Source organism: Tamandua tetradactyla, chromosome 20, assembly GCF_023851605.1.
Source record: "Tamandua tetradactyla isolate mTamTet1 chromosome 20, mTamTet1.pri, whole genome shotgun sequence".
NCBI classification, from domain to species: Eukaryota; Metazoa; Chordata; class Mammalia; order Pilosa; family Myrmecophagidae; genus Tamandua; species Tamandua tetradactyla.
In genome coordinates this window covers 56,998,010-57,016,078 of record NC_135346.1, presented here as the reverse complement: position 1 = coordinate 57,016,078, position 18,069 = coordinate 56,998,010, and the positions used below count along the sequence as shown (strand labels likewise).

At 36.5% G+C, this 18,069-nt stretch overlaps 1 protein-coding gene across 3 annotated transcripts in view; it reads right to left on the bottom strand.

Moving 5' to 3' along the window:
• Positions 1-18,069, bottom strand: part of SFXN1 (sideroflexin 1) — a 64,207-nt gene that overhangs the window by 30,299 nt on the left and 15,839 nt on the right. For all 3 annotated transcript variants that reach the window (XR_013166345.1, XM_077137688.1, XM_077137687.1), the window contains 2 exons: positions 11,014-11,186; positions 1,222-1,392 (listed from right to left, as the gene is read on the bottom strand). Coding sequence is in view for 2 of the 3 variants with exons in the window: in XM_077137687.1 (XP_076993802.1) it covers positions 1,222-1,392; positions 11,014-11,186 (344 nt within the window). In the remaining variant the exon portion in view is untranslated. The remainder of the gene's footprint in view (positions 1-1,221; positions 1,393-11,013; positions 11,187-18,069) is intronic.

Here is an 18,069-nt window from a genome sequence, read left to right as displayed (position 1 = left end):
GTCTAGTTTGTTGGTATATAGGTGTTCATAGTATCCTCTTATGATTTCTTTTATTTTTTCAGGGTCTGTCGTAATGCACCCCTTCTCATTTCTGATTTTGTTAATTTGCATCATCTCTCTTTTTTTTGTCAGTCTTACTAGTGACCCATCAATTTTATTGACTTTCTCAAAGAACCAACTTTTGGTTTTATTGATTCTTTCTATTGTTCTTTTGTTCTCCCATTCGTTTAGCTCTGCCTTAATCTTTGGTATTTCTCTTCTCCTATTTGCTTTGGGATTAGTTTACTGTTCTTTCTCGAGTTCCTCCAGGTTTCCTGTTAAGTCCTCAATTTTTGCTCTTTCTTGTTTTTTAATATAGACATTTAGGGCAATAAATTTCCCTCTCAGCACAGCGTTTGCTGAATCCCATAAATTCTGATACGCTGTATTCTCATTTTCATTCATTTCCAGATAGCTACTGATTTCTCTAGCAATTTTTTCTTTGATTCACTGGTTGTTTAGGAGTGTGTTATTTAATCTCCATATATTTGTGGATATTCTCATTATTTGGTGATTACTGAGATCCAGCTTCATTCCACTGTGATTAGAGAAAGCACTTTGAATAATTTCAATATATTTAAATTTATAAAGACCTTTTTTGTGCCTCAGCATATGATCTATCCTGGAGAATGTTCCATGAGCACTAGGGAAGAATGTATAACCTTGTGCTCTGAGGTGCACAATAATAATGACTTAATATGTTTGTTAAGTCTAATTCATTTATCAAGTTATTTAACTTCTCTATTTCCTTGTTGATCTTCTGTCTGGTTGTTTTATCTATAGGGGTAAGTAGTGTACTGAAGACTCTTACTATTATTGTTGAAACAGCTATTGCTACCTTCAGTTTTGCCAATGTCTGTCTCATGTACTTTGGAGCTCCTTTATTGGGAACATAAACATTTATGATTGTTATATCTTCTTGGTGAATTTACCCTTTAATTAGTATACAGTGTCCTTCTTTGTCTCCTATGATGGCTTTACATTTTCAACTTCTTTTGAACAATGATTCTATTTAGCAGAGGGGAAAGATAAAATAGATGCCTAGAGTTGCAGCATATTTACAAAATGGAACCAAAAATGAAGTGACATTTTATTTCCCCCAAATTAGTTACATACTTAAAATGTACTTTAAGCTTCTATCATACGAAATGAACTTCCTGTGGCTACATATCCATAACGTACCTATAAAATGTCATCATACAACCTGTGATGGTCATGTTCATTGGAACTTGAGCCGACATTCTTCCTATCAAGATCATCTTTTCACCAGTGTCGGGATGAAAAGCTGAATCATAGATGTACTTTGCTCTCCATAATTCATTTTCTGTAAGAGCTGGAGGAATGATTCCTTGTCTAAAAAAAACAACCAACAATTAACATGGCAATTGCCCACTGCAAATCACACCAGTATGCAGGAGATAAGTAGTTACTATGCTTTTAAAAGTTTATATGTATCTAAAACACAGTGCCTGAATGGAGTAACACAAATCTATTATATATGATCAATACAATTATAATAACACAGAGGACAATAAATTCAACAAATATTTCAAACTCATACATCAGATTATCTGTAATTTGGGAAAAAAAGAGAGAAATATCTTATATAATAGAAAAGTATTCAATTTTGAAATATTCTTTGTTTTAAATTACATATTAAAAAAAGTACTTTGAACTTTGTAAATTCTAAAACAGCTTTAACCAATTGGTGAAAAGCTATCGCAATCAAGAATATTAATTCATTTTTAAATAAGTAGTTTGAAATTCTAGATCAGAAAGAGTCATTAATAAAAAATAAAAATGTGTTAGGTCCATCATTCATTACGTTTTCTCCTATTCAAAGAAATACACGTTCATTGTTAGAAATTTGGAAATTATAGAAATGCATGTGAACAATTAAAATTACTCAAGCCATTACTTGCTTATCACCACTGTTAACATTCTGGCGAATACATATGCAATCTCTCTTTTACTTTCAGTACATGTATTCCAAAGCATCCTACAGTACCTGCTGCTTTGTAACCACCTTTTTTTGCTCAGTAATATATTGAGAACATCTCGGTATCATTAGATGTTCTTTTATATCATCCCTTTAAATGCTGTACAGTATGCTACTGTATGATCAGAAAATATTATTTCAATCCCCTATTGCTGAGTGTTTTAATAGCTTCTTCTTCTTCTTTTTTTCTACATTTGTAAAGGATGAGGAGGTAAGTATCTTATTGAATAAATCTTTGCCCACAGTCAAGATTATCTCAGAAAGAAATGAGTAAATTTGCTGAGACAAAAGTTATATAAAATTTTAAGGCTTTACATATGTTTTTTTTTTTTTTTTTGCCTTTTTTCTCTACTGGATTGTGTCATTTTCATCTTCATTATCAGCAAGAGTATAATTATTATCATTACTGTCTGTTTAGGTCATATACTGTGTATAGTTAATACAGTATTTAAATTTTCTTAGTTGTGTTATCTGCTATCCTTTTTTTTTTTTTTTTAATGTAGTTAGGTAAGAACAGAGTGGTGCAATGGTGGCTCAGTGGCAAAATTTTCATCTGCCATACCAAAGACCCAGGTTCGATTCCCGGAGCCTGCCTATGCCACAAAAAGAAAAAAATAGAACAAATGAAGGTTCTATTTTCAGAGTCACACTTAGAAAGGTCTGGCTTGCCTCAAGATTATGCAAATGCTCAACTAACCCCCTAGCATTTTCGTCTTTTATCCCTTAACATTTTAATCTATAAAAAATATAATAAGGAATATTATCTCTGCTTTGCAATATTGCTGCATCTCATCTCTTTTTATTTTCTGTCTGAATGAATTAGGATTTCAGGAGCAATGTTATATAATAGTGAAGACACAGGCATCCCCAGTTTGCTCCTTACTTTAAGGAGAATGCTTCACATTACAACATTTCCAGGGGATAGTTTGCTCAGATGTTAATAGATTTTATGGGAAAAGAAAGGGTTCAAGTTCTAGCTGTACAGCTTTCACTACCCCAGGAATTCTGCAACCTTTCAAAAGGTAACATGGGATAGGAATTTTTCAAATTTGACTACTGAAAGAAACTTTCCCTACTTTCTTCCTCTCTCCCTTTCTTTTTTTAGTAAATTACCCACAGGATTACTCTTTTGGGAAATTCTGCTCCAGTTATTTACTGTGATGCTAGGTCCTGATGTGGGATATATATTCATTATCACAATAATGATCGGTACCTTATTCCTAGCTGATTAACTACTTTATGAGAAATTGATGTGCAATTTACCTTCTTTTGGGCATCTATCAAGAGATCACTTTTATGCTTTGACACGTCGATGCAAGAAATTGCATTAATAGATCAACAATTTAAATACAGTAAAATTTATATATTTTAAGTGTACAATTTGATGGATTTTTTGTAACCACCTCCAGAATCAAGGCAGAGAACATTTCTATTTTCCCAAAAGTTTTCTTAGGCTCCTGTGGAGTCATTCTTCCATCTCCTGGTAACCAAGGATCTGTTTTGTAGCACTACAGTTTTGCCTTTTCTAGAATTTCACATAAATGGAATCATACAGTGAGTAGTATTTTGTGACTGTCTTCTTTCAGTTTGTGTAATGTTTTTGAGATTCACCTATTTTGCTGTTTGGATCAGTTGCTGTTCTTTTATTTTTATTTAAATCACTGCATAAAGTAGTATTCCACTCAATGAATGTATCATAATTGGTTCTCCATCTCTTTTTGCCATTCTAGTGGGTATGAGGTGGTATCTTATTATCATTTTAATCTGCATTTCCCTATCCACTAATAATGTTGAGCATCTTCTCATAGCTTACTTGCCATTCCTACATTTTCTCTGCAGAAGTGTCATATGTCTATTGAAATCTTTTCTGTTTTTTAAAAATTAAGTTGTCATTATTAAATTGAAAGAGCTCTTTACATATTCTGGACACAAATCCATTATGAGATGTAAATCTTACAAATATTTTCTTCTAGTCTGTGAATTGCATTTTTGTTTTCTAAGTTGTGTCTTCTGAAATGAAAAAAACTTTACTTTTTATGAAGTACAATTTATCCATTTTTTCCATTACTGTGCATACTTCTTATGTACTAAGAAATCTTCAACTATACCAAAGTCATAAAAATTTTCTGCTTTCTTACAGATGTTTTATATTGTTAGTTTACATATTTAGGGCTATCATCCATTTTGGATTTATTTTTGTTTATGGTAGGAAGTAAGTAGCAAGATTTCTTTTTTTTTTTTTTTACATGGGCAGGCACTGGGAATCGAACCCGGGTCCTCTGGAATGGCAGGCAAAAGATTCCTTTTTTTTAATTTGACTATCCACTTTTTTCAGAAACATCTGTTGACTTGAATATCCTTTTCCCACCAAATTATCTTGGCACTTTTGTCTAAAACCAATTGATTATGTGGGTTTGGGTCTATAATTTAGGAATCTCTATTTTGTTCCATTGATTTTTATGTTTATCCTTACAACAATGCTACACTGTCTTGATTACTAGAGCTCTATAGTGAGTCTTGGAATCAGGTAGTTTGAGTCCCTCAGTTCTGGTCTTTTAAAAAATTATTCTGCAAAGCCGATCAGGCTGGGGTTAAAGTAATTCAGAATACAGGGGTAAGGAAGACAGTGTCTATATTTTAGAACCACACATACTCTATGAGACCAAAGGAAGAAAGGTTTATTTGGTCTGGAACTGAAATTTTCTGTAGTGCATAATCTAACTCAAACCTATTTGTATAGCTCATCTGAACAACTGAAACACAAGGAACCCAGAATAAGAAAGAGCTCCTTAATCCTGCATAGATCAATATAATGCCTGGATATATCCTAGAGCATATTAAGCAGATAATTAAAAAGTACTGGCAAAGTCCCCTGAAGGGTGGGGGGGTGGGGAAAGACTATGGAACTATTAAACCTTACCATCAGGGAATCCCGATACTGTGTCAAACTTTAGGGACACCAAAATCAATAGGCCATGCCCTTGATCCTGAGGCTTACTCTTGTAAAGCTTATTTATGTAGCAGAGAAGCTTAGACTACCTATAGGCATGTCTAAGAGTTCAGGAGGACCTCTTTTGTTGCTCAGATGTGGGCTCAGTCTCTCTAAGCCCAACTCTGCAAGTGAAATCACTACCCTTCCCCCTACGTGGGACATAATATCCAGGGGTGAGAGTCTCCCTGGCGACGTGGGAGAAGACTTCCAGGGATGAATCTTGACCTTGACCTGGGATCAACAATTCTGTCCTGACCAAAAATGGGAAAAGAAGTGTAACTAATAAAGTATCAGTGGCAGAGAGAGTTCAAATAGAGTTGAGTGGCTACTCTGGAGGTTGCTCTTATGTAGGCTTCAGGTAGACCTTGCTACCTATCATAACCTGCCAACTCCCAAACAGGACCATTCCAGACAATCCTAAAGAACACCTTGGGCAATATATAAGATTCCACAAGGGTTCCATGCACAAGAGTAACTTTCCAGAAACCTACAACCTCCAGATGGTCCCTGGTCCAGATAAATCCTGAAACCTAGAGGGCCCAACCTCGCCAGAAACATCACATAGTTCCATCTCTGTACCCCATATTAGTGACAGACCCTTTCAATATGAAAAAGTTAGAATGGCCATGGCGCAAACAACCCTAAAGAGAGTGATGGAAAAGAGCAAAGGTGATGGTGGAGTTATACAGAGAAGATAGGATTTATCAAATGAATATGAATGCTGAATCAATAAATTGATACCTCTTTTAGCCTCCAGTATCTTACAGCACTTAGAAGCAGAAACCTAAAATGGTAGAATTGTAACCCATGTCAATCTCTGAAGTATGTTCTACAAATAATTGTGGTTCAGTGCCTTGAAGTTTATTGCTTTTTTGTATTTATGTCATTTTTCACACAAAAAAGAAAGAAAAAAATTCGGCTGTGGTGATACAAAAAATATTTAAGCATTCTAGCCTCCTATATTCTGGAGCAGCTAGAAGGAAAAATCTGAGAGGATCTTATGATAGCCCATGACAAACTCTGGGATCTGTCCTTAACTACTTGTTGAAGAGTGCTTTGAAAACTATGGCTTTTTTATTTCTTTGCTTTGTATTTATGCTACACTATACAATAAAAAAGTTAAAAAAAAATAAAAATAATAAATAAATAAGTAATGGGGGATAAGGGGTGAAATAAATTGTGTAGATTGAAATAGTAATGGTCAATGAGAGGGGTGTACGAGTTTTTCCTTTTTATTTCTTTTTATGGAGTGATGTAAATGTTTTAAAAATTATCATGATGATGAATACACAACTATGTGATGATATTGTGAGCCACTGATTTTACACCATGTGCATGATGATTTGTTAGTAAAAATAGTTTTTTAAAAAATGAAATACTATTACAAAAAAAAAATTGTTCTGGCCATTCTAGATCCCTTGTATTCTGATATAAATTTTAAAATTTACTTGTCAATTTCTATGAAAAAACCTGCTAGGATTGTGATTATTACATTGAATCTATAGATCAATTTGGGGATAAATGACTTCTGAACAATATTGGCTCTTTTAGTTCATGAATATGGAACATTTCTCTACCTTTTTCTTTTTTTTAAGTCTGATTTCTCTGAGTATTATTTTTGGATTTTGGTATACAGGCATTTTACACATTTTGTTAAATTTATCTTCAAGAATTTAATATTATTTTTTGATTTTTTTGTAAATCACATTGTTTTTAAAATTTCAATTTTCAATTGTTTATTGCTAGTATATAAAAATACAATTGATTTTAGTATATTGATCTTTATCCTATGACATGACTAAATTCACTTATTAGTTCTAGTTATTCTTCTGATAGACTCCTTCTGTAGAAATTATTGTGTTATCTGTGAATGAAGACCACTTTACTTCTTCCTTTCCCATCTGTATGTCAGTCATTAATTTTTGTTTATTTGTACTAGGTAGGACTTCCTGTACAATGCTTAAAAAACTCAGTGAGAGCAGAAATCCTTGACTTGTTCCTGATCTTTGGAGAAAACCTACAACTAATATCACACCATAAGTGTGTAGGTTTTTTGTAGATATACTTTACCCCCTTTATTCCTAGCTCACACAGTTTTATCATAAATGGATGTTGGATTTTGTCTTCTTTTTCTATATCTATTGAGAATATCAGATGGTTGCTTTGCTTTATTTTGCAGATATGGTAAATTACACTGATTTTCAAATGTTAAACCAAACATGCATTCTTATAATGAATTCCACTCCAGTTCTATTTATTTTAAGTATTATCCTTTGTATATATGGCTAGATCTAACTTATTAAATTTTATGATTTATGTCTATATTTCTGAGGATTATTGGCCCATACATTTTCTTGAAATTTCTTTGTCTCATTCATCTATCAGAAAATTGGCAGCCTAATAAATCAGGAAGTGTTCCCCCTCTTCTATTTTCTGGAAGAGTTTGTGGAAGAATTGGTATTATTTCTCCCTATGAAGAAGTTATTTCTTTCACCTGTGAAGCCATCTGGACCTGGAGATTTTTATGGGTAGGTTTCTTACCATCTTGTTATTTGTTTTCTATTTGCTCCATCTCTTCCTTGTTCCCCTTTCTCCTTCCCACTCTTCTAGATTGCCTTCTTTTGGACTGAGTCAATTCTGGTAATTTATATATTCATAGAAGCTTATATATGTCACTAAGATTTTTAAGAACTTTACAAAAAGCTAGATAATAGTCTGAATTTTTATTTCTATTTCTCTTTTAGCTACTTTCTTTTTCCTCTAGTTACATATTTTGAATTTTTAAAATTTTATTTTTACATTGATTAGATGTGCCAAGCAAGGTTTATATATAAAAAATAGTTCTTACATTCAATTTTCAATTCTACTGTTCTCTAATTCATTCATTTCTGTCTTTCAAAAGTTAATTCTTCCCTGTTTTTCTTGAAAGACAGCATATGCATAGGTTTACATGTCACACTGTCTGGGGTCTAATTCAGGCTCCACCACTTAGTAGTGGGGTGACTTCGAGAAAATGAAACTCTTTAAGTCTGAGGGTTTTCATGTGAATGGTGGGGATAACAACCAACCTACCTCCTAGGTTGCTGTGGGGATTAAATGAGTTCAAGAATGTAATATGCTTAACCTCATGTACATCATTAGTCATAGCTAGCAACCCTGTGTATTCAAACTGGAATGCCATGTCATTGTTGGGGTTTTAATGTGTTTTTACCCAATTTCAAAGGCTTTGATTAAATAGATTTTAATCCATTTACACACATCCTCAGCTATCTGGCTTTTGCCATCTTTTTTTAGTTACTTTTAAAGCTTCCACATTAGTTCTTTGGTTTTTATCATTACACTTACACTGTTATATTTATTGTTACACTGACTAGTTTTTCTCTGCTTTTATGTCCTCCAGAGTTTTAGAAGACATATAACCTTAGTATATATCTTCTAACCACTACTTGAGTAGTTGTTACTTTTAAGATGCTCAAAATGCATTTCTATAATACAGTAAAGAGCAAAATCATATATATTTTTTGAGTTTCCTTTCTATTTAAGACAAATTGTTTGATACACTCTTAATTCCTCCATCTTCTGGTTTTTTGATGCTATAATCTACAGCTTTTAGGTTCAGACAGCTATAGTACTATTTTTTACAACATTTTAAAAGTTTCTTTTTGCCATGCAATTTTTTGTAACTGATGTGTATAACAATTATCTCTATTTTAATAGGTTTGAACATAATCTAGTTTATTATTCCCTAATCCAGTTTATGGTTTTATTTTTAAACTCAATTTCGCTTCATTTCCTGGTCACTCAAGAAATATTTATGAGTAGCTTGTGTCTGATGCTCTCGTACCTTTCTGCTGCCTTTATAAATAAAGATAACATGGAATAAAAAACTTAGGTCACACTCTTTCTCCTGAAAACTTTGCACAATTGCCTCACCCTTTTCTGGCATTCAAGGTATAGATTAAAAGTTTGAGACCTATCTGATTTTTGTTCTTTTTGAATATATAACTTTTTCTCCTGTCCTTATAGATGCTTACAGAATCTTAGAATTTGTAGAAAATGTATTTTTTTTTTAATTGCCATATGTCAGTCTCTTTGCTTGGAACCGGGTGAGTTTCTTTAATTTTAGACAGGTTTTCCTCACCTGAGGAAAATTTCTTTCTGCTATTTATTTAATATTGCTTCCTTTGCATTTTTTTCTAGTTTATCTTCCAGGAGCATCAATTTGTTATATTTTTGTGCTCTATTCTCTATTTGCCTTCAATGTAATTTTTTTTTCATGGTTTTCTCCTTTTCATCTATATCAGGGGTTGGCAAACTGCACCCCATGGCCTGTCACTGAATAGCCTGCCAGCTAAGAACGGGTTTTAACATTTTTAAAGGGTTGTAAAAACAAAGAGAGAATATTCTACAGAGATCCTATGTGTTTTGCAAAGCCTAAAATATTTATCATCTGGCGTTTTACAGAAGAAAGCCTGCCTTTAATCTGCATCCTTGGAGAGTGTCTTGGATTTATTTTCCACATCTGGGGATCTACTGATTCACTGTGCCATTTCTTCTGTTCAGTATTTGTCTTAGTTTCCTGGCTGCTATGACAGATACCACAAAATGGGTTGGCTTAAATAATGCACTTTTTTTTTTTAGCCTCACAGCTTCAGAGGCTGGAAGGCTTGCTTCCCCCTGGAGTCTGGCTGGCTGAGCATTTTTGGAGTTCTCTGGCTTTCCCGTTCCCTGGCAATGTCATCTCCTTTCTCTCCAGGGTTCCCTGAACCTCAGCTCCTCCCTGTGGCTTTCTCTCTATCATCTCCAGTCACCCAGATTGACACCTCATTCAATGGGGTTACACCTTAACTAAAAATAGCGTCTTCCAAAGGCCCTGTCTACAGTGGGGTTCACACTCAGAGGAATCAGATCAAGTTAAGAACATGTGTTTTTCTGGATTCCATAACAGTCTGGCACAGTTCTTTACCTTTGCCTCTGGTGAAGATTTTATTTTTGCTCTTACACTTTTAGGCCCTTTGCAATTTATCCTTCTTTCTTTTTTTTTTTTTTAATGTCATCTTTTCTTCTCAATTTCTCTTTTCACGGCTTTGTGCTCCAGACTCATCTTCCTGAATTCCTGAAGTATGCTTCTGATGAACCGTCTCCATCTCTCTTGCTCTCTGCTACTTTTTCTCAAGGCTCTGATGTTCTGTTGTCTGTGTGTCCCCACTCTTTATTCCTACTGACACATGGTACGATGTGGCCAGACTCAGCGTTTAGCAACCATAGATTGCCCTCGGCTCCCTCTCTAACTACCTGCACGACAGTCAATGCCTGTCTCAGGTGAATTACCAGTTATTACCAATGCATAACTGTCACCAATCCAATTCCCAGCTTTTGCTGATTTTTTCCTGGAACAAGAGTTAGCAAACCATTGCCCCTGGCCTCTAAGCCTCCCAATTTTTCAAGGGTTGTAAAAAAAAAAAAAAAATACTAAGAAGAACACATGACAGAGACCCTTTGTAATGTGCAAAGCCTGAAAATGTATTATCCGACCCTTTCCAGAAAAAGTTTGCTGACCCCACCTTATAGTATATCTATACAGGGAGGCAGCCTCTTGGAAGCAACTAATCTTCCTTCCATAATTCTTGCCAAACTTGGCATTTTGCATGACTTTGTCTCTATCTGGATATAGAAGGATGCACAGGGTGCTTGTGCTGGGGAGAGAGGCAGGGTGCTGGGAAAGGGCAACCACGCAGTTTGGTACCTATGGGTGGGAAGTAACCTGTCTCATCTGCAGGTTACTATGAACCCTGCATATCTGCATATGGGACAGCAATGGGGGTTAACACCTGGCTTCCTACTTCCTACTTGTTTGTAGGAAAAATTCCAGTTTAGAAAAAAATACAGTTGTAAATCACGAGGTAAAAGTTTGAAGACAATAGTCTAATGTGATGGTCTATTAATACATGGGGTTGAAAAACATTATGATCATTATAATTACCTGTAATCATGCACGGTTTTTCTTGCATCCTCTAGTTGTTCGTTGGTTAACAGAATATTCCTGGGGTCAGTTACGGTGAAGAAATGTTTGGCTCGTCCAACAAAAGTGCTCTGATCCCATCGAGGCTCCCTGATGTTAAGATCTGGTGGCAATTCTCCAGACATCGTCCTGGACTGCAGAGGGTCAAAAAGGCAAGTTCATCTAAGGGCTACAAAGTCACTACACATTTTAAATTTTTGCAGGCACACTAATCTTCAGCTAAAGGAGTACATACTTGTACTATCTACAAAAATGATTTTGTTATATATCCCAGAAAGATGATCTAAATCTAAAGTGAACTTTATCCATATATTCCCATGGATCGTAACCAAATTTCAATAATTTCCCACAAAATTCTTGTTGCAATAACATAGTATTTCATCATTCCTTGCTTTCTGGAAATGCAGAATTACTCTAGAAAAATAGAGACATAAAATTTTAAAAACAACATCAACAGAAATGGAGTCTGAAGTTTGAAATTCTTTTTCTGCCTGCAACAGCAGTCAATTAGTTAAAAATTCAAAAACCATTGTCAAGCTACTACTGCTACTGCATTCTGGTGTTCTACATTTTTTATTCCTAATAGTAGAAGTGATTAATTATGTTAAAAGGCTTGGGTGCTAAAAATTATACAATCAAAAAAGATTTAGATTCATTCAGCCTTGTTTGGACATAAACCACTAATCAACAATTAAAATTGTATTCTTTTACCTACCAGGAACATGGTGGGAGAAATACATTTTGATAGCACTGTGAGCCACACACTTAGGAGTAACACTGTAGCATATAATTTCCCTCATAAAATGTCTACTTCATGGCTGAGAACCATTACTTTTTTCCCCAAAGTAATTAATTTCTTTTTCTGAGTAATTCATGCTTATTTTAGAAATGCACTGGGCTGCTTTAACACACGCTTACTGCGGTATTCTGAATAATACAGGCTTATTGTAGAACATAAAGAATCAAGCAACAAAATCACCAATCATTCAGCCACTCTGAAGTAATTATTGTTCACGTTTTGGTACATTTCCTTGCAGGCATTTTCTATACATGCTATCATATGATTTCCTTCAAATAAAGCACATTAAGTTGAATCACTCAAATATCTGCACTTCGTTTATGAGCACTTGGTTATACAATGATGACTAACGTTTAGGTCATTCTCAGATTTTCACCCTTGTAAGCAAAGCTGCATCCTTGCATATGACTCTTTCCCTCATAGCTGGTGCTTCCTTATACTGGATCTCTCTACATGAGATGAGCAGGTCAAAGGAGCTAATTGCTTTTAAGGCATCAAACATTGCTTTCTTAACTTCTTCTCCTTTCCTATTTTTCAAGCACCAGCTCCTGTAGCTTTCTTTTCCAGGTCATCTTTCATCAAGTTATTTTTTGGTATTTCACATGTCATTAAATATGTTAACATTTCAGATGTGGATACTAGGCAGTTTGGGAATCTGTACTTCATCAAAGTCTCAAATGAACACGTATCACAGACCAATGGATCAAAATTGTATGCATGAGGTCCACAGACTGAGCAATCTAGCATAGGGGAAATGACAGCTGGTCAGGGTATAGAGCGAGAAAGTAAAAATCAGCGCTGCCAATTCATAAATCTGGCTGGGATAACAAACACAGATAAAAGCCAGTTTGCAAAGTTAATAGGGAACAATATTTCTCCCAAAGTCATTATGTTCCCTCTTTGCAATGAGCCAATAAATATGACTTCATTGGACTGCAGGTGGTCACTGGCAGACTGGGCCATGAGAAGCCAACTGTCTAAATTCCAAATTAGAACACATCAAAATTGCGCCTATTGTACTGATGTACGGCATTATTCACAATCACCGGAAGATGGAAACAACCCATGTGCCTGTCAATAGATGAATGGATAAACAAAATGTGGTATATACATACGATGGAATATTATGCAGCAGTGAGAAGGAAAGAAGTTGTGAAGCATGTGACAACATGGATGAATTTTGATGGCATGACATTCAGTGAAATAAGTCAGACACAAAAGGACAAATATTGTATGAGCTCATTGATATGAACTAATTATAATATGTGAATTCACAGACATAAAATATAGAATATAAACATGGGACAGAAACCCTAGAATGAGCTGAGACTCAGCATCAAGGGATTGAGAAAACCTTCTCGACTAAAAGGGGGAAGAGTGAAATGAGACAAAGTGTCAATGGCTGAGAGATTCTAAACAGAGTTGAAAGGTTATCTTGGAAGTTATTCTTACACATTAAGTAGATATTGCCTTGTTAGTCAAGAGGTAATGGAGAGGCTGGAGGGAACAGCCTGAAAATGTAGAGTTGTGTTCCAGTAGCCATGTTTCTTGAAGATTGTATAATGATATAGCTTTCACAGCGTGACTGTGTGATTGTGAAAACCTTGTGTCTGATGCTGCTTTTGTCTACCCTGTCAACAGACCAGTAGAACATATGGATTAAAAATAAATAATAGGGGGAACGAATGTTAAAATAAATTTAGTTTGAAATACTAGTGATCAATGAAAGTGAAGAGTAAGGGGTATGGTACATATAATCTGTTTTTTCCTGTTTTCGTTTTATTTCTTTTTCTGTTGTCTTTTTATTTCTTTTTCTGAATTGATGCAAGTGTTCTTAGAAATGATGAATATGCAACTATGTGATGATATTGTGAATTACTGATTATATATGTAGAATGGAATGATCATGTGTTAATGTTTTAGTTCGTTTCTTGTTAATTTTTTAAATTAATAAATAAAAAATATATAGAGAGAATATAGGTTACTAGGCTATAGAATGAGGCTGAAAATGGCCTCAGTTGCTAAATATGTGCAGAATGTTTAACTAGGGTGAATGTAAACGTTTGGAAATGGATAGAGGTGATGGTAGCATGTTATCGTGAGAATAGCAGCGCTGAATGGTGTGTGACTGCGGTAGAAAGGGGAAGTTTGGAGTCATGTATGTCATCAGAAGGAAAGCTGAGGGTTACAACCTGGAAATGCATAACACAGTGAATCTGTGTGGACAATATCCAAGATTAACCGTACAAATATTAAAAAGCTATGAACTAGAGTAGATGTATGACTCTATTATTAGAAGCTAATAATAGAGGGGTATATGCGGAAAATACACCTATTGTAAACTATGGACTATGGTTAGCATGGTATTTTAATACTCTTTCATTAACAGTTACAAGTGTACTACACCAACACCATGGATCAATAATAGGAGGAAAAAGAGAAATAGAAGGATGTGGGTTTTCTTTTTTATTTTTATTTCTTTTTTGGAGTAATGGAAATGTTCTAAAATTGATCATGGGGATGGAGGCACAACTGTGTGATATATTATGCGCCAGTGATTGCATACTTCGGATGGTTTGTACAGTGGGTGAATATATCTCCATAAAACCATTTTTAAAAAAGGCAATTAGGAAAATTAAAAAAAAAATTGCACATGTTAAATCCATGGATACAAGGATTGGATGTGAAAAAGCTATGCTGGCATACAGAGAAAGATCGAAAGTTCAAATTAGAATACATCAAATGCATTATTTACAAAACAAGACAAACACTCCAGTTCACACACAGGGTTGCAGTTTTCAGCCTTCTTTACAGAGACTAGGGTGCTGCCGATGTACTTTTACTCCAAAGGAAATGGGGTGTCATCAGAGGATTCCAATCAGAAGAATAAACTGATCTGACTGATAATTTGAAAGGATCTCTCTGGCTGCCATTTGGAGATGCGAAGCAGAAAGAAGACTTGTGAGAGTGTGGCAGAAATCCAGGAGAGCTGACAAGGAAGAGGTGGTGAGAAGGGCTGGATTTTTAAATGTGGAGCCAGCAGGATTTCCTAGGAGCTTCCAAGTGGGGTGTGAGAAAAAGAAAAAGCAGGACAGCGAAGACATTTGATACAGCTGGAGGAAGAGCACATCTTAAGGAAACAAAAGGAAGGTCAGATTTGGACGCATTAAGTTTGAGGACGCATTAAGTTTGAGAAGATACCAAAGGAAGACGTCCAGGAGGCAGCTGGACATGTGAATACGGTGTTCAGGGGAGAGACCTAATGTGGAGATAAACACTTGGGAACTGTCAGCTGAGAGACTACATTTAAAGTCGGATGGGGTGAGAAGGCCAAGGAGGTGAATGTAAATCGAATAAGGAGCTAAGCCCTCAAGGCAGGAAAAGATGAGGTTAGAGCAAAGGAGGCTGAGAGCATAGTGCCCAGAAGGTAGAAAATCTGCACAGTGTGGCTGGAAGTCAGGTAAAACCAGGCTATCTGTGGATTAAAACTAAAAGGAAGGGCGGGCCTTGGTGACTCAGGAGGCAGAGTTCTCGCCTGCCATGCCGGGGACCCGGGCTCGAGTCCCAGTGCCTGCCCGTGCCAAAAGACAACAAGAAAATTAAAAGGAAGAACACTTCGTTGGCTGATTTCTCCCGCGGTCAGGTAATGAAGAAGGGAGGGGTTAGATCTCCTCAGGAGTCAGTGGTGGGGAGGGGGGCACTGCAGCGATAATCCTCCTGGCAAGATCTAAAAATTCGAACCAATGCTGGTAGCAAGAAGGAGAAACTGCACAGCAGATTAAATATCTCCTCTGCAGGCACTTGTTTATTGGTGCACAGGTCACAGGCACACAGAGGGGCTTCCTCGCCCAGGGAACACTGCAAAACCACTTAGAGAGCTTTTTAAAAAGACAACTACAACCCCACTTCTAGTCTGACCCAGCAGGCCTACCATAAGGTGGGCATGTGATTGTGAGTGTGGACCCCCAGCTCTCGGGCACCAGACTTAGGAGTCCGTGAGCCACTTCCTTCTCTGTCCCACCCGTCCCTCGCTCAGGCCTGAGTAAGCCACAGTGTTTCCCAGTGGGGGCCTAGTACCTACTTTTTTTCCAAAAAAAAAAGTGAGTACCAACTTAACAATTCCAAGGGATTGCTCTTCCCTTTGGTAGAATTCTCACTATCACTCTTTCTCCTTTACACCCGATATAAATAATTCCCCCTAAATTGAAAATGTAGCTTTCATATAATTCTAGTCCTTAATGATACACCATCTTCAGCTTACCACATTAAAATAAAGAAACCACATTTAGGGTGAGTTGTCACAAACCATGGTCTCATTCAAAAGTTACAGTGACTTCACAAAATGAATATTCTATAGTTGTGGAAGAGCTGGACAAGATCTTGAAAATAATCCAGTCCAATGTGCTGCTCCTATGGATGGGGAAACTGAGGCCCCCAGGGAGAAACAACTACTTGGGCTGTATGACTGGGGCTGGGGGTGGAACCAAGTCTAGGAGAGGTCCCAAAGCAGGTCTGGACTCCAGGGCATTAGTCTACCAAATTCACTCTTTTGACTCTTTTTTGCTATTTTTTTCACCCAATGTGCAATATCAATTAATGTCTGTACAGAACTGCTATCTTTGAGGCCTCCCTCCTTTTTCCCTTTAAATAAAACCCATCTACTCACGCAACCAAGTTCTGCATTACAATAACCTCAGGGCGACTGCCCAGCACCAGTGAGCAAGGATGTGGCAGAAGCCATGTCCTAGAATGGGCTGAGACTCAGCATCAAGGGAGTGAGAAAACCTTCTCGACCAAAAGGGGGAAGAGTGAAATGAGACAAAGTGTCAATGGCTGAGAGATTCCAAACAGAGTCGAGAGGTTATCCTGGAGGTTATTCTTATGCATCAAGTAGATATCACCTTGTTATTCAAGATGTAGTGAAGAGGCTGGAGGGAACTGCCTGAAAATGTAGTGCTGTGTTCCAGTAGCCATGTTTCTTGATGATGATTGTATAATGATATAGCTTTCACAATGTGACTGTGTGATTATGAAAACCTTGTGTCTGATGCTCCTTTTATCTACCTTATCAACAGATGAGTAAAACATATGGGATAAAAATAAATAATAGGGTGAATGAATGTTAAAATAAATTTAGTTTGAAATGCTAGTGATCAATGAAAGGGAGGGTTAAGGGGTATGGTATGTATAATTTTTTTTTTCTGTTTTCATTTTATTTTTCTGTTGTCTTTTTATTAAATCTTTTTCTGAATTGATGCAAATGCTCTAAGAAATGATCATGATGATGAATATGCAACCTATGTGATGATATTGTGAATTACTAATTGTATATGTAGAACGGAATGATCATATATTAAGAATGTTTGTGTTTCTTGTAATTTTTTTTAATTTAAAATTTAATAAAGAAAATTGGAAAAAAAAGTATTTTCTTTAATAGGAACAAAAAAGGAGGGAGATGGGAAAGGAAACACTACATGTTTTGGAGTTTCTACTACAAACAAGGAATTGGGCTAGATGCTGGCCTGAAAGTGCAAGTTCCTGATATGCGCCGAGACCAGACCAATCTCAGTTCTCACAAGGACCACAGGCCTCAAGTCTAAGATGTACATTTTACAGACCAGAGGACATTAAGATTCTGAGATGTCACTCACAGCCACCCCTCATCCACTTGGGGAGGGCGCAGGGGAGCTGACTCCAACTGCTCATCTTCAGACTCTTCCTGGTCAAGCCCCACAAAACCGGCACTAAAAGCTCATTTTGACTGACCTTGAATGCATTTGTGGATGTCAAAATAATGCCCCCTCCCCTAAGACGTCCACCCTGAAACCAAGGACCTTACCAAAGAGGGCTCTGCTCAGGTGATGAAGGAAACTACCCAAGGTGGGAAGACTGCCATGGATTCTCCCGCTGGGCCCAACATACCCATGAGGGTCCTTATAAGGGAAAGCAGGAGGCAGGACAGGCAGAAGTAGACAAGGAGAGGCAGCCATGAAAGCCGAGGGTGGAAGTCATGCAGGACCAGGGGTGAAGGAATGCAGGAAAAGGCCAGGACAGGGATTTTTCCTCAGGAGCCTCCGTAAGGAATGCCAACTCATTCTAGACATCTGACCTCCAGAACTGTGAGATACTAAGTTTGTGTCGTTCTCAGCTATGAGTTTGTGGTAATATGCTGTGGTGGCCACAGGAAATTCATATGGCACTAGGTCCCCTACCTGAGA